This window comes from Mastigoproctus giganteus, chromosome 3 (assembly GCF_048544385.1).
Source record: "Mastigoproctus giganteus isolate SK-2022 chromosome 3, ASM4854438v1, whole genome shotgun sequence".
Classification (NCBI taxonomy): Eukaryota; Metazoa; Arthropoda; class Arachnida; order Uropygi; family Thelyphonidae; genus Mastigoproctus; species Mastigoproctus giganteus.
This window is the reverse complement of record NC_143577.1, coordinates 103,373,268-103,394,652: the sequence shown is the minus strand read 5'-3', so window position 1 is coordinate 103,394,652 and position 21,385 is coordinate 103,373,268. Positions and strand designations below refer to the sequence as shown.

Sequence of the window (21,385 nt, the reverse complement as noted above, 5' to 3'; positions counted from 1 at the left end):
CCAGTGCCTGGGTTTGCTTGAGCATCTGCTGAGGAAGGAACCTGTCCGAGAGATGGAGTCGTGCTGAATGCGAGTGGAGCTCGGGATTGGCCCTAAGGGCAGCAGGGGGGATCCTCCAGCCACAGGTATCCCAGAATGAAGGTGTTGCCATTATGCCTGTTAACATCTTGACTGTTGCTAGGAGGCGTTGGTCGTCGACTAAGGTGGGAAGCCGTGGAATTCCAAGAGAGTTGGCTTGTTTCTCTCTTTTTTCCTCTCTCTCTCTCCGTATTTCCTCTAATCATTATCATTTTAGTTGGCAAGCTGTGTGGTCCGAGTCAGAGCTGGAAGGTTGTGCTTCCTGTTGGCCCACTTTAGGAGCCAGAATTCTGTGGCAAAGAGTGGTTTCTTTATTGACGGTGCCGCTGACGCCCAAATTTCAGCAGCATAGAGTAAAGGTGGAAAGATAACTGTTCTTATGTACCTCACGGTTATCTTTTATCTGTGATATGAAGGAGATGTTGTTTTGCTATCCACCGGAGTCTTGAAGCACGTGTGAGGAGCATATCCATGTGGGCGTTGAATCGAAGTTTTTGGGTCGAATACAACGCCCAGATCACGATGGCTGGACACGATTGGGATGAGGGCGTTGCTGACCGAAGGCTGGAGAGAAGAAGGAGTTTGCTTCAATGAATACACCATGAATTCGGACTTAGCAGGATTGATCTTGAGCCCAAACTGGCAGAGGTAAGATGTGACTGTGGTGAGAGTGTTGTTAATTTCCACTTTTACCAGATTTAGGTCTTGACCGGGGATGATGGGAGTGAGTATCTTGATATCGTCCGCATAGCTCAGTAGACATCGAAAATGTGCAACCAGTGGGAAGATAATGGATGAAAACAGAAGGCCCGAAAGGACCCCTCCTTGTGGGACTCCTGCGGTGACGGATCTAGTAAGGGTGCGATCTCCTGTATGAAGCTTTATAACTCTGTTATTCAGAAGAGAGGAGAGAAAGCATAATATGTTCCCTGTGATCTGGAAGTGGCATTCCAGGAGAGTGAGAAGTTGGTTTACTTGGACGGCATCAAATGCAGCTTCAATGTCTAAATAAGTCACAGCTAATTCCTGCCTATTCTCCAATGCTGACAAGATAGTATTTGTGGTGGCTAGCAGATTGGTGATCGTTGATCTGTTTGGAAGGGAGTAGTGAATTTGGGCTGGATTACTGGGCAAGATCTGCTTAGTGAGGATAGGGAGTAAGGCCTTCTCCAGGAGCTTCAGTAGGCTGGAGGAGTTGGAGATGGGTCGGAAGTGTTTAGGTTTCGATGGCGACTGAACTTTGGCTAAAGGTTTGATGAGATAGTTTTTCCACTGCTGTGGGAAAATTTTGTTCGAGAGTAACTGGTTGAAGATAATTAAAAGTGGCTGAATAATGTACGGACTTAGACATTTGAGCATGAATTGGGGAACTCCATCATCACCGGTGGTTGACGAGGCAGGTAGAGAATTGATGGCTACGATCAGCTGTTGTTTTGTAATCTGAATGTTGTTCAACACTTCTTGCTGGATGGGCTCTGTTAGTAGAGCTAGATCTGAGTTTGGCATAGGATTACGGTTAAATCTTGTGATGAAATCGAGCCACAATTCAGGATCGAGTTGTAAAGAAAAGTGAGGGTTCACTTTCTTGTATGGAATTTTTCCTTTAGCCAGCTCACGGTTAACGTATAATTTGATTGCCTCAGATTTTAGGCGATTAAATTGAGCCCGTGCCCTTGAATAAACAATACGATCATTGACATTTTGAGACTGTTTCCATATGCGATGGAGCTGTTGCTTCAGCTGGAAACTCATTTTGAGTTCAGAATTCCACCAAAGTCTTGTATATGGACTGATTGTTATCTTTTTAGAGGCAGCATATTTGGCAACCGTGTTGATCCAGTTTGTGAGAATGTTCACAGCTAGTTCTGGGTCACAAGTCTCTAAGGCCACCCAGGGAATGAGAGAGGCGGCTCTGATGCACTTATCTACGTCAAGTAAGTTGGGGCTAGTGATGTCAACCTTTGTTGTTGTCCTTCTGGCTTCTAATTTGGGGCTGGCAGATATGCGGTCATATGTATCGGGACATGATCAGAGTCAAATGACGTTTCTGTAATGTAATCAAGGGTGCAGGGGAAAGAGGCTAGAACTAGATCTAAGAGGTTATTCCTCCTGGTTGGAGCTTCATTAATAAGTTGTATGTCAGTACATCTCAAGTGTGCCAGAAGATCCTTTTTCAGATTAGATAGCTGAGGAGGTAAATTGAAATCACCACAAACTAAGTGAGAAGCTGTGGGATGCAGCTGATTGATTAACCAGTTGGAAACTTCAAGGATGATTTGCTGGGACGGCTTTGGGGGTATATACAGCACACAGACGTCAAACGTCATGAAGTTGTATCCTAACGTAACGAGGATTGCTTCATAGTTAGGAGAGTTACTGGATTTATTATCCAATAGCTTGAAAGCGGATTTCTTGTAGAATATTGCGACGCCTCCACCCTTGCGTGCAATCCGAGATGTGAATAAGACCCCATAATCAGCTGGGGCAGCTGCCGCTAGGAATTCTTCATCATCATTCAGCCAGGTTTCGGTGATGGCGAGCAGGTCAAAATGTCCGGGGAGCAGAATTTGCTCCATAGTATCAAGCTTGTTCCTAAGACTACGCACATTCTGATAAAAGATGGTGCAGGCAGGTACTCTGGGTATTTTGATACGGACGGGTGGTCTCTGACATGGCACTACTCGATTCAGCAGGGTGTGTCTAGGATTGACGAGCACAGGGATCGGCATATTGGTGTTCTGTGATTCTGGTTGCGGTAAGAAGATCTGGGATTGCTATGAATCAGGGTACCATTGGTGGGAGTCCTTTCCATTACTTCTATATCACTGCCCGAGATATGGCATAACAAGAGCTCCAGCAGGCCAGATTTCAGGATTGAAGAGTGCTTCAAAATCTGCATCAGCTACATCGATCTTAAAGGAGGCGTAGGTAGGATATTTCGTGGACAGCTTAGTGACTCTACCATTCATTTTGAATGCAGAAGAAGGTTTTCCACATCATCAGCTGAGGTAGCAGGGGAGAGCCTACTAATGAAGACATTACGCATCCGCTTGTCCCTCATTCTAGTGTTCGCAATTTGCATCTTGCTGAAGTGCAAATTGGTTCCAATAACTTTAAGATTGGGGCTCAGTTCCTTAAGAGTTGGATTACGGGTCAGTGTTTGTTCTTTTGTTCGTTGGCTTGCAATCATTGCATACGTTGTAGTGTCTCTATGGGTCTTTACATTAGATACAATCGTAGTTCCTGTATAATGGTTACCCCTCACGTTGTTTGAGGTGGAGCCACAATTGCGATGTACTTCCGCAGCCAGAGCATTATCCGGTCTCGAGCGCGAGGACCCCATATGTAAGTTTTGTGATCGCGAAAAGGTGCAATTTGGCAGGTTTTGCTCCTGATGACTTCTATGGATCTTCTGGGAGGCAGTATTTCCAGAGTATTCGCTGGCATCTGCTGTGATTTCAGGGCACACAACTTCAGACTCACATCTTGTAAGAATGGGGGACGGAGGGGAGTCATGTGATAATAAAGATGGGGTGGATTGGGTAGGAGCTCTCGGTTTCGTATGAACGTGTCCGTCCGGAGGATGCTGCTCATGATGGTTACTTTGAACAGCAAGATCACAAACAGAGTGCTTCAGGTCATCAAAGTTTTTTCCCAACACCTCCAATGTTTTGTGCATGCATTCATTTTGTTCTCGTAGTCGCTTGTTTTCAAGCAGTAGGTCTGCGAGGATATTATTAATTGGGAATAGCTTCTTACATAGAGTTGTCTCGATATTTGTGAGGAGCGAGACAAAGAGTGGACTGTGTTCGAGTGATTCTTGATTAACTATTGCTGAGATCTCTGTTGATAGGATGTTATCCTGTTGGGAACTACTTGATTTTTGCATGATGAGATTTTGTTCTGCCAGTAATGAGTCAGGGGTCAATTCCACATGTGAATCTGACGATCTCAGTTTTTCCGTGTCTACTTCAGGTGCGGGTTGGGTCCTGTGCTCAAGTGAATCCGAAATTTGGTTAACGTCGTTGTTAGAAGTTTCACCAGTTGTTCCTAGTGACTGCATATAATTTTCTCCCTTACAGGGGGGACACTGCCATACTTTCCGTCGCTGCTTCCCGAGCCTCTTTAGGTCCAACGCGAGACATTCGCTTCCTTATGTCTTGAGACAGGAAGTACATTCTATAGCTATGTCCGGAACAATGCCACAAATTACGCAGCTTTCATTATTTGGGTGATCTTGCTTTAAAGGCATTTTCAGATTTTAGGCGCAGATAAAAGGATTACGAGTGGGTTGAAAAAGAGTTTTTACAATTGTGTTTAGTAGTCAAAGTAAAAGTGGTCTGTTGAGAGCGTTGTCCAGGCAAAAGCTGAAAATTTCCGAAACTTCGTTGCCAAGCAAATAGCAGACAAATAACCAAACGCTTGATTGCCAAGTTTCTTCCAGCTTGTTGCCGAAGGCAGTCTCATAAGTAGAGCAGGAGCGTAAATAGGTCGGAGTTGTAAACGTCCTGCAATACGGGGGGTCGACTGGCGAATAACTCCCAACACAATGCAACTGCTTGACCTTGTAGTGGGCAAGAGTTAGTGAGCAGTGAAGGCTAGTAACCAAGGAGTTAACATCCGGGCATTGACAAGCAAAGGCGGCAAATATGAATACAGTACAGGCAAGAAAAAAAATCACGTAAAAAACAATAATTACCTAAAGATTCATGGTATTCATCTTCACCAAGGATGCAGGATAACTTAGGAAGTCACTATACAAACATATTACTCAGACTCGCTAAAAAAAAATACATTAAACACTGAAAACTGGAGGAGCTCAAGATTAGGCAGCCGTCACACCGACGCGCACGCGCACTTTAAAGTAGTGGATATTTGAGAAGTTGAAGCTGTTTGTGCAGGGCAAGGTTTCTCAAACTGGAAGGTGGGATGTAATGTGTTATCATCAGAAAACTGTGGATAGGATTTCCAGTCAGTGGAATGTAGTCATTAATATATAAGAGGAAATCAGTGGGAGAAAGAACTGAACTTTGGGGAACACCAGACTTAGTAAAAAAGTTGGAAGACAGCCATTTACCATCATGCAGAGAGAGTGATTGAAGAGAGAAAACTGGATACCTGATTACAAAAAACAGTTGGAAAACCACAAAATGGTAGCTTATTTAGAAGCTTTTATGCAAAAGAGGATCAAAAATCCTTTGAATTAAGGGTAACTGCTTGAATTTCCAAACTTTTCCATAGAATTTTTCCATAGATGGGTGACATGTGCCAATATATCACATGTCACCCATCAAGGTTTGATCAGGTGGAAGGTTTCAAGATAGTTTCGGCAATAGCAGTTAATTTATTTCTCCATTAATTTAGAAACAGTGGAGGTAAATGCAATGGGATGATAATCGGATGTGAGGGATTTGTGACTGTTTTTAGGAGCTGTCTGGATATGAACAAATTTGAAGACAGAAGGAAAAACGCCAGTGTAATAAGAAAAATGTAAAAAAAAAAAAAAAAAACCCAACAAAGAACAGGAATAAGCTGAGGAATATCATCAGGAGATGGAGCTTTCTTGGCATCAAGATTGTTCAAAATTCTTTCAAACATCCTTTTGAATGAAGACAGCAGGAGGCATTGAGTGGAGTGTACTGGGAATGGTAGGAACTCATTCACCTAGATCATCAGTACAAGAGCTAGAAGAAAGGTACAATGCTAGTAAATCACTAGTTATTTAAGTTACTAGTTTGTCTTATACACTGTTATTCATTACTTGTTTTTTTTTTATAGATAATTATTGTTTTGTTTATATATATATTTGTATAGCAACCAATTTTCGGTTGCCTATAACTTTTGTCCCTTTGAGTTTCTGCATTATGGCTTAAGGTGGCAATGCACCCTTAAAAATCAAATAATTCAATTAACCTTATTCCTACAGCAGTAACCTCTAATTTTCTTTCATCCTCCACAGATTTTGCCTTTAAAAGTGAATATTATTGTATCTGTATTGAAAGTTTCATTTGCACATTCTTCTCAAGAATTAGTTTCAAACTGTTTAAGTTCACCTTGTCACCTGATGAGGCTTCTCATTCATAGTGAATTGATATTATCTTTGTTGAAAATGTTGAAATTGCCCTTAAAATATTGGAGAACAGCTTAATTTCAAATTAATTTTATTAACTCTTTTCTTTCAAAACCGAGAATCAAAATGGTAGTATTGTTTGATGTACGTTTGTCTTTCTAAATTCTTCTACTGTTCCACTCTGAATCGCCCCACCCTTTTTTTTTTTTTTCATAGTTTGTTTTCTAATTGATGCATGATTTTTTTTAAGTAGGCTTTTTATTTTTCAAATATAAAGAAATAATTGACAATAGAACTCTGTTCTGTGCAGTTTTACTCTTGTATTTTCACTTTTTTTCATATGACTTCATGTATAACGTTGATTTTGTAGAAATTGTTAGTTTGTTTTACTTCCTTTCAATGCCATAGTTATCCTATTTAAAGAGATTTGTGAGCAGTACGAAGCTTAGTTTGGAAATACAATACTTTATGCCTACTGAACAGTGGTTCAACATGCAATGACAAATTAGAGTTGCATGGATTTTTAATGATTTGTCTAATTCTTATAGCATGTATTTGAGGAAGTGGATAAAAAGTAAAATTTAAAGGTAATGTGTATGTTTAATGATATTATGTCCCATGCTTGATAAAAACATTCAGTGAATGTTGCAAAATATTAACTTAATTAAATATTTTCAATTGTTAATTGTTAATATTCTTTGTAATTTCCTTCTGAAACTGAATGCTTATTCCATTATACCTGCCACTGATCAAAGAATACTGTAGGTAGTTTTTAGTTAGAAATCTTAAATTGACACATCCTTTTTCTTTCACATCATGTTTTAATTTTGAGATTTACTGAAAGTTGTACTGTGTTATACTGTCTGATGAGGTGGGTTAGTAGGAAGGGAATGGTGGATTTTTCCCCCCTTGACCCAAAATTGCTGGATAGTGAATTGATGTGTCACCGAGTGCATTGTTATGGTGAAGAAAACAACCATTTTGTCATGTTTTGCATTTTTTACAGTGATTTGCATTGCTCAACCATTTTAAAACTGGGTAGTAGACATTACACTGTGACACCTTGTAGAAAAGACCTAGAGTAATTCAGCAGGTAGATGTGAAGTTCACTGAGCAGTGCTTATGAGTTTTTAGATTTTGTAAGTGACATATAGGTATTTTACAAGTGGGGATAAGGAGGTGATCTTTCCACTGTATAAGACAACTGTAGGACTACATCTTGAGTACTGGTTCTGAAGGCCCCCATTTTAGGGTCCAACATTTGGACCCTAAAATGGGTCTATTCCTTCTCCAACAGGTCGAACATTTGGACCTGTTGGAGAAGGTATAGAGAAGAGTAATGAGATTATTGAGAAGTGCCAAGTGGCATTCTTTTGAAGGAAGTCTTCTGTTCTGCAAATGCAACATCTGGATATTAGGCACCTCCAACAGATGTCATTGAGGTATTTAAGGTTTGAATTGGTTGAATAAGGTAGGTGTGATTTAGGTGTTTAAGGTTTGAATTGGTTGAATAAGGTAAATCTTTATGGCATCCTTTGGGGAACACCAGACTTAGTAAAAAAGTTGGAAGACAGCCATTTACCATCATGCAGAGAGAGGTGATCTTTCCCCTGTATAAGTGGAAAGTCTTGCTCATACAAACAAACACACAAGCGAGCATAAATTTTAATTGAGGAAGAATAGTTTTGGGATAGATCTTTGGAAATTTGCTTTTAGCAAGAGGGTAGCTGATTATTGAAACAAACTTCTACCTGGTGAAGTGGAAGTCAGTAGTTTGAATAAATTTGTGAAGGAATTAAACTACAGATAGGTGATATTGGAGATGTTTTTTTTTTTTTTTTAATTATTTATTTTATTTTTTTTGGCTGATCTATAAGCTTGCCTCCTTGAATTATTTGCCAATTCTAATATTTAGTTTCACAGTAATGGACTACCTGTAAAAATGTAGTACACTACTACATGTAGTAAATGTAGACCAATTGAAAAATTGAATAGTTAGTACAGGACCTTTTGTCTTTGTGAGGATTTCTCTTTGTACAGTAGAAGATATCATGTTATAATAATTAACATTAGTGTTGAATTAACCTAGATGTCAAGAAGCCCAATGAAGACCAAACCATTATTTGTGCACGTGTTGCTGCAGAATATGCTAAGTTGGATTCTAAATCGATGCCCCACAATATTCTATATTCTTATCAGTTAATGAACATTCCAGTTGCTTACATCTTTGCCTATGTTCTTTAATTATCGTCAGCACAAATTTCTTATATTTTTAGAAAAGTGCCTTTTCCTGCTGAGTGATATGCTTCATGTCTATAGGAGAAATATAAAATTCTGTGTGATTGTTGCACCAAAAAAAACAAAAAAAAACTATCCACTACATTTGTCCATCTCTTCTAGTAATTTATCCTATCATTCCTTAAATTATTCAAACCATCCACTTCCCCAAAATCAGGTGCAACGTTTTTTCCATTAATTGGCTATATTTTAGCTAAAGGCAAATTTCCACATCAGTGCTGCAACCATCTTCCTTTGATACGAATTTGTACCCCTTTTGCATGTCATTTAAGAAAGAGCAAGGATGCCATCAGCATTTTGTTGTTTACCCAAGCCATTTAATTCCTTAAAAGCTTCAGTCACGTCTCCTCACATATACCTGGTTTCCAGACATTGTAATTTAGAGAACTCAAGTGTTTCTGCTTAAGACTTACTTGAGAGTCTAAATTGCCCCCACCACCTCCTCTGCACCAGGTCTAACATATCTTACTACTTCCTAAAATAACTTGTGTACAAATCTGACCCAATTAATAGTATAACACTAAAGCTGATAGCCACAGATATAGGCTGAAGCCTAGGGAGTTGCCTTTAGCATTAATGAAATCTGAACTGGAAATGTGTCCTAAAATGTGGCTTCCAAACCTGTATGTCCAGTTAACTTCCAAATCTGTTAGGCTTAACTATAATACTGAATAGTATTCTAGTTGAACTTAATTAGAATTAATAATTAGGCCCAACTAGAATACTATGCTGTATTCTAGTTGGGCCTAAGCATTGCCTTATTAACATCTACAGTAATACCCCGACTTACGCGAACTCGGAGTTACACGGTTCTTGATTTTTTCGTTTGGCAACACTGCCGCCCAATATCTTCAAGGTCGTTTTTCATATGTTATCGATATACGGTGCGACGGCAGAGAGTGAGAGCGATAGATGAACAAAATTCAACTTTGCTGCGCATGAGCTGCATACATATACACGAATTTGTATTCCAACTGTCATATTTATATGTGTGCATTCGAATTCGTGCTCAACGTTTGTTGGAAATTACATCGTTTTCACGAGAGAAATGGATAGCGTCGGTCGAGCCGTATACAGTCAGTCCTCGTATAACACGTGTTTACACTACACGAATTCTATCATACACTATTTATAAATACGGTAACGATACCTTATAATATAACACGAACTAAATTGACTTATGCACAATTCGCCTTTGTGTTTACAAGAAATGGCAGTCGAATGCAGAATCACCCCAACTGAACGCAACACGATAGGAATGAAGAGAAGATACTGAAAATGTATTTGTTTTAGGGGAAACACATTTCTCGAGTTTACTACCAGTTTATAACAGATTCCACTAGCAGAAACGCTACTGGATTTTTATTGTTTTATGGTAGTAACCCCTAGAAATGTGAGGTGTTAATAGTGTATCTCTGCCTTTATGGTGTTGTGTATTCAGTTGCTACATGCGCGCAGCTTTGTTTATGCGTATCAAGCGTGCCTCCTCGTTTTGTAATTGTGCTTTATTCCCTAAAAATGAGTAAAATACTTAAAAGGTGTGAAAAGGAAGCGTACTGGTGAAGACACTGCAGATTCAGAGAGAAAAAGAAAAGCAATTATCAATAAACAGAGGCGGACTGGGTCAAAAATTCTTACCCGGGAAAATTTATAGTGGCCTCATACTATGGTTTATGGCCAAAATTACACAGGCCCACCAGGGTTTCCCCGGTAAGGCTTATGGCCAGTCCGCCTCTGTCAATAGAGAAAAAATATGAAATTGTGAAACGCTTTGAGCGAAATGAAAGACCATGTGATATTGCACGTGCTACAGGCCTAAATGAGGCAACGGCGAAAAGCACATGACAATTGCAAACTTGACAGAAGGTCTCAGCTCAATTGAAAAGGGCTTAAAAATTTTAGAAAACATAGACTACAATGAAGAACGCGTTATAGCTACAAAGCAAAAAATAAAAACAATTATTAGCTTGCTATGAAGAAATTCTGCATGAAAAAAAGAAGTCTCTGCGTCGTCAGACCAATTTGTTAGATTTTATGAAGCCATCGACATCAAAATAACTTTTTTACGTAAGTCATTTATTTTTTTAATACATATTTTGTATTAATATGTATAAAGAACTGCAATTTTATTAATATTTTTCTTCGAAACTAGTGTTTTTGTTAGTCCTTGGTCCCAATTAAACAAAATTTATATGTATTTATATGCAAAGTTTTACCCCGACTTACGCGAATTCGACTTAAGCGATTTTCGTCGGACCCACCTATCGCATAACTTCGGGGTATTACTGTATTTGCTTGTTGAAAAGTACTGTAAAAATCACCGTTTCATTCATAAATTTTAATACTGCCTGATATTCACTGCCTTAGAATCTTTGATGATATAAAACGATGTCTCCAAACTTTATTTATTTGTTTATTTGTTTTGTTTCAGTTACGTGCAGCCAAAGCAGCAGAAGAGACAAAAAAGAATGAAAAAGATTTTTTTGATGAACAGCACCAATCAATTGGCAAGCATATCCAAAGCAGTCAATCAGAAGATGAAGAGGAAGAAGAAGAAGAGGAGGAGGAGGAGGAGGAAGAGGAGGAAGAGGAAGAAGAAGAGGAGGAAGAAGAAATTTTAGTGGATTGTTCTAATGGTATGGTCTCTTTCTGTATACAAGTATGTGCTTAATGAATTTTAAATTTCTGTAATATTTTGTAAAAGTTTTTCTTCTCCATATTTCAAAATTGTGAACTCCTTCCATCTTTCTACCATTTTTAACCATTCTATTATATGTATACAGTCAGTGATCACTGAATTATAACCACCCCATCCATAGACTATGGCATATAGCTTATGTAAAGCTGATCAGCTTTCTATGCTAGAGCAGTGGTAATTTGAATGTGGTTGTGCAATTCAGAGTGATAAAGTAGCAATTATTAGATATAGTAAAGCTGTCATAGCGTTTCAAAAAGGGCATGCTTATATGAGCTTGTGCATTGGGTGCTTCCATGTTAGAAAAGGTGTGCCTTGTGGTTGCTTGGCCCACTGTGGTTACATTGTATTAAAGAATGGTGTTGAATGGGTCAAACTACTTCCCACTGACAGAACTGTAAAGGGTTACGCAAGGTGGATATTCGTGGTGAGTGAATTGTACAGGTTCAACGGCTGGTCACTGTGTGACAGTTGACATTGCATCACAATATGGGGAATGCAAGAAGAATATCCCAACCGACAATGGGCTGCACACTCAAATGTATGGGTTCCACATACACCCTCTCCTCACCACTGATCATCGCTGATGGTGAATGCTGTGGTGTCAACAAGACGCTGGTTGGACTGGAGAGCTGGAAATCAGCATGCTCATCGGATGAGTCTAAATACCTGGTGCAATATGCCAACAGACACCTTCGTGTGTGGCACAAGCAACACAAGTCCATGGACCTATTGTGCATGTATTCACTGTCCAGGCAGGTGACTGTGGTTGCCGAATATGGGGCTTGTTTTGATTGAAAGAACTAGAACCCTTTGTGCTTATTGGCCAACATTTCACCAGTGAGGTCTATCGTCAGCTCTTATGGTAAAGTCCTTGACTCTCCGTTCAAATTATTTCAGCTAACTATCCATCACCTCTTTCATCTCTAATAGTCTTCAATCAACAGCTAGATATCATCACAATAGCAGGCCTCTACATGCAATACATTACCTGTGTGCTAATCACTGAATTCTTTGGCTCTGCTAAAGTAGCAGTTATTCTCAGTCTACTACCCCCAACTGCTGACTTGGAAGACAGTCTTAGATTCTTGGATTTTGCTCTTAAATTGTTAAATAACTCAAAAGTCCTCGTTGGAGGAAACTTCAGTGCCAAATCTGCAACATGGCACAGCTCCTGCACAGACTCCAGAGGGATGCTCTTGGTCGAATTTGTGCTGCAGCATCAACTAATTGTCACTGAGCTTCCCATCATGCCAACAATCTTCATCTCCACCCAAGGCTCATCTGATGTTGAGGTTACTATGACCATCCATTCACTACATTCCTTTGTAATCTCATAGGCGATTCTTAATGACAAGACGTCCTTGGATCATCAGGTGATAATTATCTTACTTGATACTCTAAAGGAATCACAACTAGCATTATTAAACTCCCTTAAAAGAATTTTACCAAAGACCATCAATTGAGAACAGTTTTCTCTAACCTTGTCTCACAATATCAAGCCTCTCAGCAAGACTGATTCCTTGACTTCTACTAAATTCTCCTCTGTCATCCCCATCGCTCTTATCAAAATGGCAAGGTCTACTAGCTGACTAAAATCTCATGGCATGTTGTGAAGTTCACTGTGCAAGAATGAATTACCAGTGGTAAAGAGCGACATGGCCCGCAGACAAACCACTATTGCAATATCAAAAAGGCATATGTAAAGTGAATTATCAAGAACAAGATTGCTTTCTGGCAGAGGTTAGTCTCTGGCTCTGGTAACAGTGATCTCTGGGGTCTCATCTACAAGATTGCAAGGAACAAACTAAACTTCCCTATTATCTACGGCACTGTCTTCTCCAATGAAATTGAAACTGTCTCTTGGCATGACAGTATCAAAATCCATGTTTTACTTATTTCCTGATGATAACCCCCTCCTTTAACTCTGCTGAGCACTCAGAAATCAGAAACTTGAACAAGGAATATCACTCAGAAGGCCCTATGGAATTATTTTCCCCAAAGAATGGCTCTAGACAAACATGATCCAACAGATATCTGGGTCCTGATGTTACTGAGGGTGAATTTATTTCTAAGCTATTCTTCTTAGTTTCTCCAGTGACTCTCATCAACTTCTACAATGAATGCTTAGCTCAAAGCTCTTTACCATCTTCTGGAAATATGCACTCCTAAAAATTATTCAAAAACCTGGAAACCACCCAACTCTCTACAGTCATATAGACCAATTGCCTTGCTTTCCATCTTAGGGAAGGTCTTTAAAAGACTTCTGTCCTTCAGAATGAATTCTCTACATCAAAACTCTGATTCAGCAGCAGTTCTTAGCACTGATCCCGAATGCCTTGGTCAAATTTATTTGCCGCATCTTTCTCACTACCCATAAATACATCGGTTGTTTTTGTTAATTTCAAAGGCATCTTTGACTCTCTCATGGTGGCAGAGGTTCCTAGAATGTCTCAGACTCGTAAAATGCTCTCAGAAACTTTTTGGCACCATTAAAGACTACTTCTGCAACAGGTACTTTGCTGCTGCGGCCCTGAATTACAGTTCTGGTACTTGGCAAGTTCATTGTGGCTGGCTTCAGGGATCCTTTATAAGGATCTCTACTGAGGAACCTTATTATCTATCAATCAGTGGCTTAATAAAAAAGTCATGTTACTCCTTCCTTGCATTTGCAGACAACCTGGCATTCTTTTCCTCTTGAAATTCCCATTCTCAACTTCTAATACTGTTCTTAATGAACTCCAAAACTGGACACAATCCAACAAACTTAAAATGTCACCAGCCAAAACTTCTGATATGGGCTTTGAGGGGCCTCCTACTATAAAGCTGGATTCCACTGAATTCCAGTCATTGCCACCAAAGTATCTTGGGCTTATGCTGGACAAACTTAAACTCACCCCACCTCATATCTAGCAGAGAAAATCAACAAATTTTCTTCCATGTTTATTTGAATTTACCAATAGGACTGGGACCATATTTCTGAAACCCTCAGAGTGATGTGCAAAGCCATTGTACAGGCAACACCCGTATAATGGTACTTCTACAACATGGTTTCACTCTAACACAATTGGCAAATTGTGGCAATCCTCATACTAAACTGTACTAATAAAACACGGTTTCGCTCTAACACAGTTACAGAATTGCGGATAACCTCGCATAACATGGTATTTTTGAGCTTTTGTGCTGGTAAAACTTTGCTGTTACGTTGGATGTAATTTTACATCATGTCCATTCTTTTTTGTGAATCCCCGCTGTTGACTCGCTAGTCGTTATTGCCTTCTTGATATTTTTCTAAAGCACGTTTCTGGAGGTCGCAACCATAATACAATAAAAACAATTTGCACTTCCTGTTTTATTGGGCTTTTCTGTTCATGCAATCTAATTATTAAATGGGTAATAAACTCGATCTTATTGCATTTGTGATACTGATAGATGGAATTCTGTTGGTTTTCACGTTATTATGGTGAAATGTCTTTCCCCTTCCATGAAATATTCAATCATATAAAAAAGCTTAAATAAATTTTCAGAAACTCATTACTCTGGATCTCATTTGCACATATTGTGTTTTTTGCAACTTGTGCGAGCCATGTTCTTTGTTATTAATTGCTTATCATTTTTACTGTTTTAAATTTTACCAAAAAAAAAAAGTCAGTGAACAGAAATGTAAATTAGTTTAAATTTAAATGAAGCAACAATCTGGACCATAAAGAAAAATGAACAGAAAATTAGAACTGCTGTTGCTGCAGGATCTTTCATTTCTGCAAAAATGATACCTCATTCCCGGGCGCCAATAATTGAGAAAATGGAAAAAAGCACTCAGTATTTAGATTGATGATAACAGTAAAAAACCGATCCCATTAGATGGAAATGTAATTAAACAAAAATGCATTAAAGATTTATAACCGTTTAAAATAAAATGGAGAATCTTCTGTTAACTAGGAGTTTGTTGCCAGTAAAGGTTGGTTTGTGCAATCTAAAAATCTCTTCTCGTTACATAACATAAGAATTCAAGGGGAAAGTGCATCGGCTGATAATGAAGCGGCCAAGAAATATGCAGAGGAATTTCAAAAAAATTATTGAAGAGCACGGATGCACACCACATCAAGTTTTCAATGCCGATGAGACAGGTCTTTGGTGGAAAAAAATGCCCAACAGAATGTTTATTTCAAAAAAAAAGAGAGAACTCTACCAGGTTTTAAGGCACCAAAATTACAAGATAAAACCTATGGTGGTTTATAGATCCTCCAATCCTCATGTAATGAAAGGCGTAAATAAAAATGCATTACCGGTATATTGGAAAGCAAATAGAAAAGCTTGGGTAACTGCTGATTTGTTTAAAGAATGGTTTCTAAATTGTTTTGTGCCCACTGTGGAAAAGTATTTAAAGCGGAAAAATCTAGATTTCCAAATTTTATTACTATTGGATAAAGTGCCAGACCCTCCAAAAGGTTTAAGTCATCCAAACATTGAAGTAATATTCCTACCCCTAATACAACTTATTTAATTCAGCCATTAGATCAAGGCATTATCTACCTTTAAAACTCATTCCATCAGAAAATTGTTACAATGGATTTTGGAAAATGTGATTCCAAATCTGTTGAAGTGATGGAGGCATGGAAACATTTTTCAATTGTGGACTGTATTGGAATAATAGCTTAATTGCTCAAAGAAGTAAAACCATCAATATTAAATGCATGTTGGAAAAATGTATAACCAGGTAGGTTCATTCAGGAAATTTGGTCGAACCAGTAGAAAATGGAATCGGTGCGATAATAGGAACCTGCTAAGTCTGTAGGAGAAGAAGATTTTGATGATATGATTACTGAAGATTTTCACAAATTATTGGTAGAATACAAGGCTGCCAAAGCAGATTTGGTTAAAATGGCATCGGAGATAAGCCAAATCAATTCAGAGGATGATATCGCAGTTGAAAATTCTGAAATTCCAAATTTTACACAAAAAAAAGCATGCATACAGGATGGCATAAACTTAGCTGAGCAATTAGAACTTATATTTTGAATGCAGTTCCTTCAGCTGAAAGCCGACCTGGCTAGCCAGGTAGGTAAAGTGCCTGCCTGGCAACCCAAAGGTTGCGGGTTCGATTCCCGCTTCGGGCTTGGATCACAGTAAAATGCAAAAACTTTGGGAGGTGCATTATGGCCATAGAAGCTGATGCGCCAGCAACTATCAAGGAAAAAAACCTTCAACTGAAACAAGCAGAAAGTTCGAAAGGTAGCTTCACAAATGTTTAGCTCCATACCAAGAAAGTTACAAAGCTCTATCAAGCAAAAGCAAACAAACCCAGATTACTGATTCTTTAAAGAGAGCAGAAGGTACACAAAATCTACATGCTGCAGAAGAAAGTTCAGAAGGTGAAGATATTCTGCAATAGAGAAAACATTCTCATTTGATTGTGCTTAGCTGTGAGGAAGAGAAAGAAAATTAAATGAATGTACATTATCTGACATATATGTATCACAGTTGTAAGGTAAGACGTTTGTTCAGTTATTACTGTTAAAGTTGCTACTATTATAAAAATAAAGTTAAATTATTAAGTTATTATTATTATAAAAATTAAGTTTCCGATAGTTATAAAAAAAATGGTGTATTCTTGTTAGCCTTTGGAACATAACCCCCCTTTTTGTACTTGTTCTTAGTCCCATATAATACGGTTTTGCATTACACAAGATTTTGTAGAAACCAAACTACTGTGTTATACGAGGGTTACTTGTACTACCCGTTGCCACCTACCATTACCATGTTCATTTAAACATCTGGGGCCAGGCTTCACACTATCTAGTACAAGCCCAACGTCATCCAGAGATTCCTCTACTGGCACATAACATGTGCATATCACAGTCTCCATTCCTGCCCTCCAAATTATTTCTAGCTCCCAACCCCTGGACTTATTCCTCTGTCCTGTAACATCAGAATAGGTTTTGTAATGGAATATCCATTGATCATCTATGCCCTTGAAACAGGAGTGAACACAATTTCTATAAATCTTGACTGAAAGATCACAAGCTCAATGGAACTCTTTTACCAAAGGCAGAACAAAATTCTGATTCTTCCAAACTGCTACTTCATTCAGCAAGTTCACTCTGAAATGGCTCACTTCTTTTTTGCATACTTCTTTTGTATTGACTGGGTACAGATCGCTTAGCTCCAGAGCAGAGTTCATCTGAACTCTGACTCTTGAGTAAGTGAAGACTCCACTCATATTCTTTCCCACTGACTTATGTATGAAGTCAGTGGGAAATGATGTTTTCCTCTAGTGCAGGAAAACATCACAACTGTTTTCCTGCACTAGAGCTGTTCTGTCTGGTCAAGAAGAAACCTTCATCAAGAGTAAACCAAACCTCCATGCCTTCCAGCACTATGCGAGAAAGATGTTTTCTCTTAGAAAATCTCTCTCAGCTACTGTAAACACTCATCCACTTAGTGAATTGTCTCTTCACAATTAATGGATTCACCTGCTTTTTTTTTTTTTTTTTTTTTTTTTTGTAGGCTTGTCGATTGTAATTATTGAACTTGCACTTCCTCATTTGCTGTTACTAATTCTTAGTTGTAATGTAATTGTCAGTCTGTAGTTAATTGTACTTTTTTTTTTCTTGCTGGTGGTGCTGGGTTTTTTTTTTTTTTTTTTTTTTTTATTTGCTTGTGCAGCCTTGACTACAGGATTGCTGACAACCACTGATATGGCACTGCCTCCAGTGGATGCATAATTCTCATCCATCCTTGGACCACTAGAAGAGCAGAAGTTCGCCCACCTCGTGGTTTGGGACTGGAATCAGAAGCAGTTGTTGCTGTTTTCAGTGGCATTGAGGCCAATCAACATGGAAACAAAACACATTGCACATTACAAAAAACATTCTACTCACATGCTCGTTTTTTAAAATTTTTTTAAATAATACAGAATTCACTGCCGGAGTTGAACTGTAGTTCCAAATTAAGCCCCACAACAGATACATATATACATACTGGCATCTCTTGGAAGACCATATGTACCCATGCCATGTTGAATTTTTTCCTGAATAGAAACGGGATCTTCTGAGATGATAATGTGCTGTTCCCAATTGGACATATAGAAATTTTAGGAACAGGAAGTGATATGTGTTGACACATAACTATCTCGACACTGGAAAGCCATGCAGGCTGCAGATCCAATAGACATCTAGTGGAGTCAGTGCCTAGATGAATAGTGTCTGTTATCCATGGAAACTCTGGCCAAATGTTGTATTAGATAGATGGTCATAATTTGGTAATCACTGAATATGTATGTACAATTGGCTGTTTGGGGTAAAAATGATAGTCTTTTCACCCTTTCATTGATGCCTCGTTTGGTGTGGCTGTTGCATTGTTGTTACAGATTTGTTCCAAATATCAATTTTTTTCGTAAGTGAAGTGTGATGTTATTACTTTGAATGCTTTATTCTTCCATCCCTCACCCAATCTTTTCTTATTTTTATTCATTGCTGCTATCTTGATGGAAACACTATCAGTAAAACACATGGCAATGCTTTGGTGATTTAATTTATCTGAGGTTTCAAGTGGAATTTTAAATCTGTTTGCTTTGTGAAACAAATTCAGTGTATGGCTTCCTCCAGTAATATGGCTGTAATTAGGTTTGGAAAAATATATTTGAGATCTAAGCCTAATTTCCTAAACAGACTTAATGCACCTACACTCACATAGAAAATTTTCAGTTTCATTCATTATTATAGTTCAATTCAATTAAGTTAATTTACCATTTATAGCATTTAGTTTCTGTTGGTTGTTGAATTAAACCGAAAGTTAAAGGATAAACATATATGCTAATTGAAACTTACAAACAGTATGTTGAGGAAAAGCAGTATGTGGATCCTAGAAACATACCCATGCTGAATGCCCGGTTTAGTCTTTATAAACTGCAGAAGTAATCATTCCTCCTACTCAAAAGATTGTGACATATGGAGAAAAAAAAATTCAGAAATTCAGAACAGAGCATAAACTTACTTACTTAAAGGTAAAAAAAGAAAATATCACCACTTGCAAGAGAGCTGCAGTTTAAACTGATGTCAGTCTCTACTGACATCTCAATAGCAGACCGGGCATGCACAGTACTATCTATGCCAACTACCTTTGCACAGTGAACTTCTAATCAAGCTATCAATATTCTGATATCTGCTGGACCTGATTCCTGCATTAGAACCAATCACAAAGTCTAATGGTAAAGAAACAAAAACAAAAAGCCAGAAAAAGAAAATGAGACTGAAATTCTGGAAATACATGGAGAGGACAAAATGGATATTCCCTATTTTTCCTATAAAAGAGCAGTAGAGAAAATTAAACCTGATCAGAATTATAGTTTTTTTTTCAAGTAACATCATTGACAATTCGTGACTTGATTATAAGCATAATCCTGCAGGTATCTGTCTCCAGGAAACAAACTTAACTCCATAAGTAAATGTATCAAAACACTTGAATATATACAGATAATCCAATTCCTCCCATTGTTGCTCATAGTGGAGTATTGACTCGAGAATCTTCCATACATGAATATAAAGAAGCACTGCAGGATCATCTAGACAAGACTTCGGTTATAGCTCGGACACAGCATGGTTTTGTTAAGGGGAAGTCTTGTCTGACCAATTTGATTGGATACTATGATGTGGTCACTATGAAAGGGTGCAAAGACGGGTAACTCGCCTGGTGAGACCGGCAAAATGGTGTCCTTACGAAGAAAGACTTCGAATATGTGGGTTGCAGAGTTTGGAAACTAGACACCTTAGAGGAGATTTGATTGAGGTGTTTAAGGCTCTGAGAAGCATCAGTAAATTGAATGAGGAAGAAATTTTCAAGATTATAAATGATGCTAGAACTAGGGGACATAAATTCAAGTTACGGGGGGAAATGTTTAGATTGGACTGCAGGAAGTTTTATTTTAGCCAGTGAGTTATAAATTACTCGAATAAGTTGCCTACATGGGTGGTAGAGACTGACAGTTTGGGGAAATTCAAAGGTCATCTGGATAGTACCTTCGGGTCAGGGAAGCGCATAGGATGATAGGTTTAATTTCCTTTCTTTTATTAATGATTATTATTTATTTATTTTATTATTTTTTTTTTTATCATTGTTTTGTTCGGTTTTTTTTTTTTTTAGGCTGGTGCAGCATAAGCCATAGGCTTTCTTGCACCATGCGGCCATTACTAATACTAAATAAACTGAGATTAATAATAATAATAATAATAATAATCTACCTTGCTTGCCTAACCTCCTTTGTGACTTGATTACAGACAAATTTATATATACATAAGTTTCTCTATCACCTGATAATTTATATGCATCCTATGCATTTTTGTTTTCTGCCACAAGTCTCATCAGTTCATCTGCCATCCATTTAGGTCCAAGCTGTATGCAGTATTTCTTTGTTGCTATGAAAAGCCTAGTAGCTTCTATGATTACTTGCTTGAATGCTTCCCATTTAGAATTTGCTGTCAGTAACATTTTTAGTTTGGTTACACTGCACAGAATATAAAATTGTCTGAGACCACTCTAATCAGTTTTATGAAAGCAAAGCCTTTCCCATTACCATTGACGGTAGTTATGACTTTAATTAAATTCCACATTAGTTCACTGTCATCACTGCCACCCAGTGGGTTTTTTACCTGTAGATTCTTAATGCTTAAAGAATCAGTGCTGATCACCAGATCAGGAGTATTGCCACTTCTTGTTGCTTATCAGATATGTTATTGTAGAAAATATCATCCAGTAAATCTATAAAAGTCTTGCTTGTGTGTGAGTGGCCAATCCACAAATTCCAGTCAACGTCTGGAAAGTTATGATCCCCCATTATAAGAATGAAAGACATTCTGATTTACTGACCCACTCTATTTCTGTGTATAGCCATTTAGTAAACCCTTCACAGTCATTAGGCCTATAGCATACTATTCTCATTTTTGTTTTCCCACTGCTTATGTCACAATTAATTGACTCAACATTGCACTGATCCCCCATGTTGACTGGATGCACCGTCTTAAGATATAATATGCTTCTTAGCTAAGAGCATAACCCCCATTCCTACTGTCTTGTCTGTTCTTTCTGTACTTATTGTACTCCTCATATTTAAATTCAATGTTGCTTATGTCTGATTGACTCCGTCTCTTCTATCACTGCAATGTCTCCATTTGATGATTTAATCAGTACCTCAAATTTATTTACAATGCTCCTAGCATTAGTGTATATGCAAGTATACATGCATATGT

The 21,385-nt window shown here is 38.2% G+C and overlaps 1 protein-coding gene across 3 annotated transcripts in view; it reads left to right on the top strand.

Annotated features, from left to right (window-relative positions):
* Positions 1-21,385, top strand: part of LOC150088195 (ankyrin repeat domain-containing protein 17-like) — a 1,023,061-nt gene that overhangs the window by 514,170 nt on the left and 487,506 nt on the right. For all 3 annotated transcript variants that reach the window (XM_090369376.1, XM_090369375.1, XM_090369377.1), the window contains exon 23: positions 10,878-11,082. In XM_090369376.1, the coding sequence (XP_090225502.1) occupies positions 10,878-11,082 (205 nt within the window). The remainder of the gene's footprint in view (positions 1-10,877; positions 11,083-21,385) is intronic.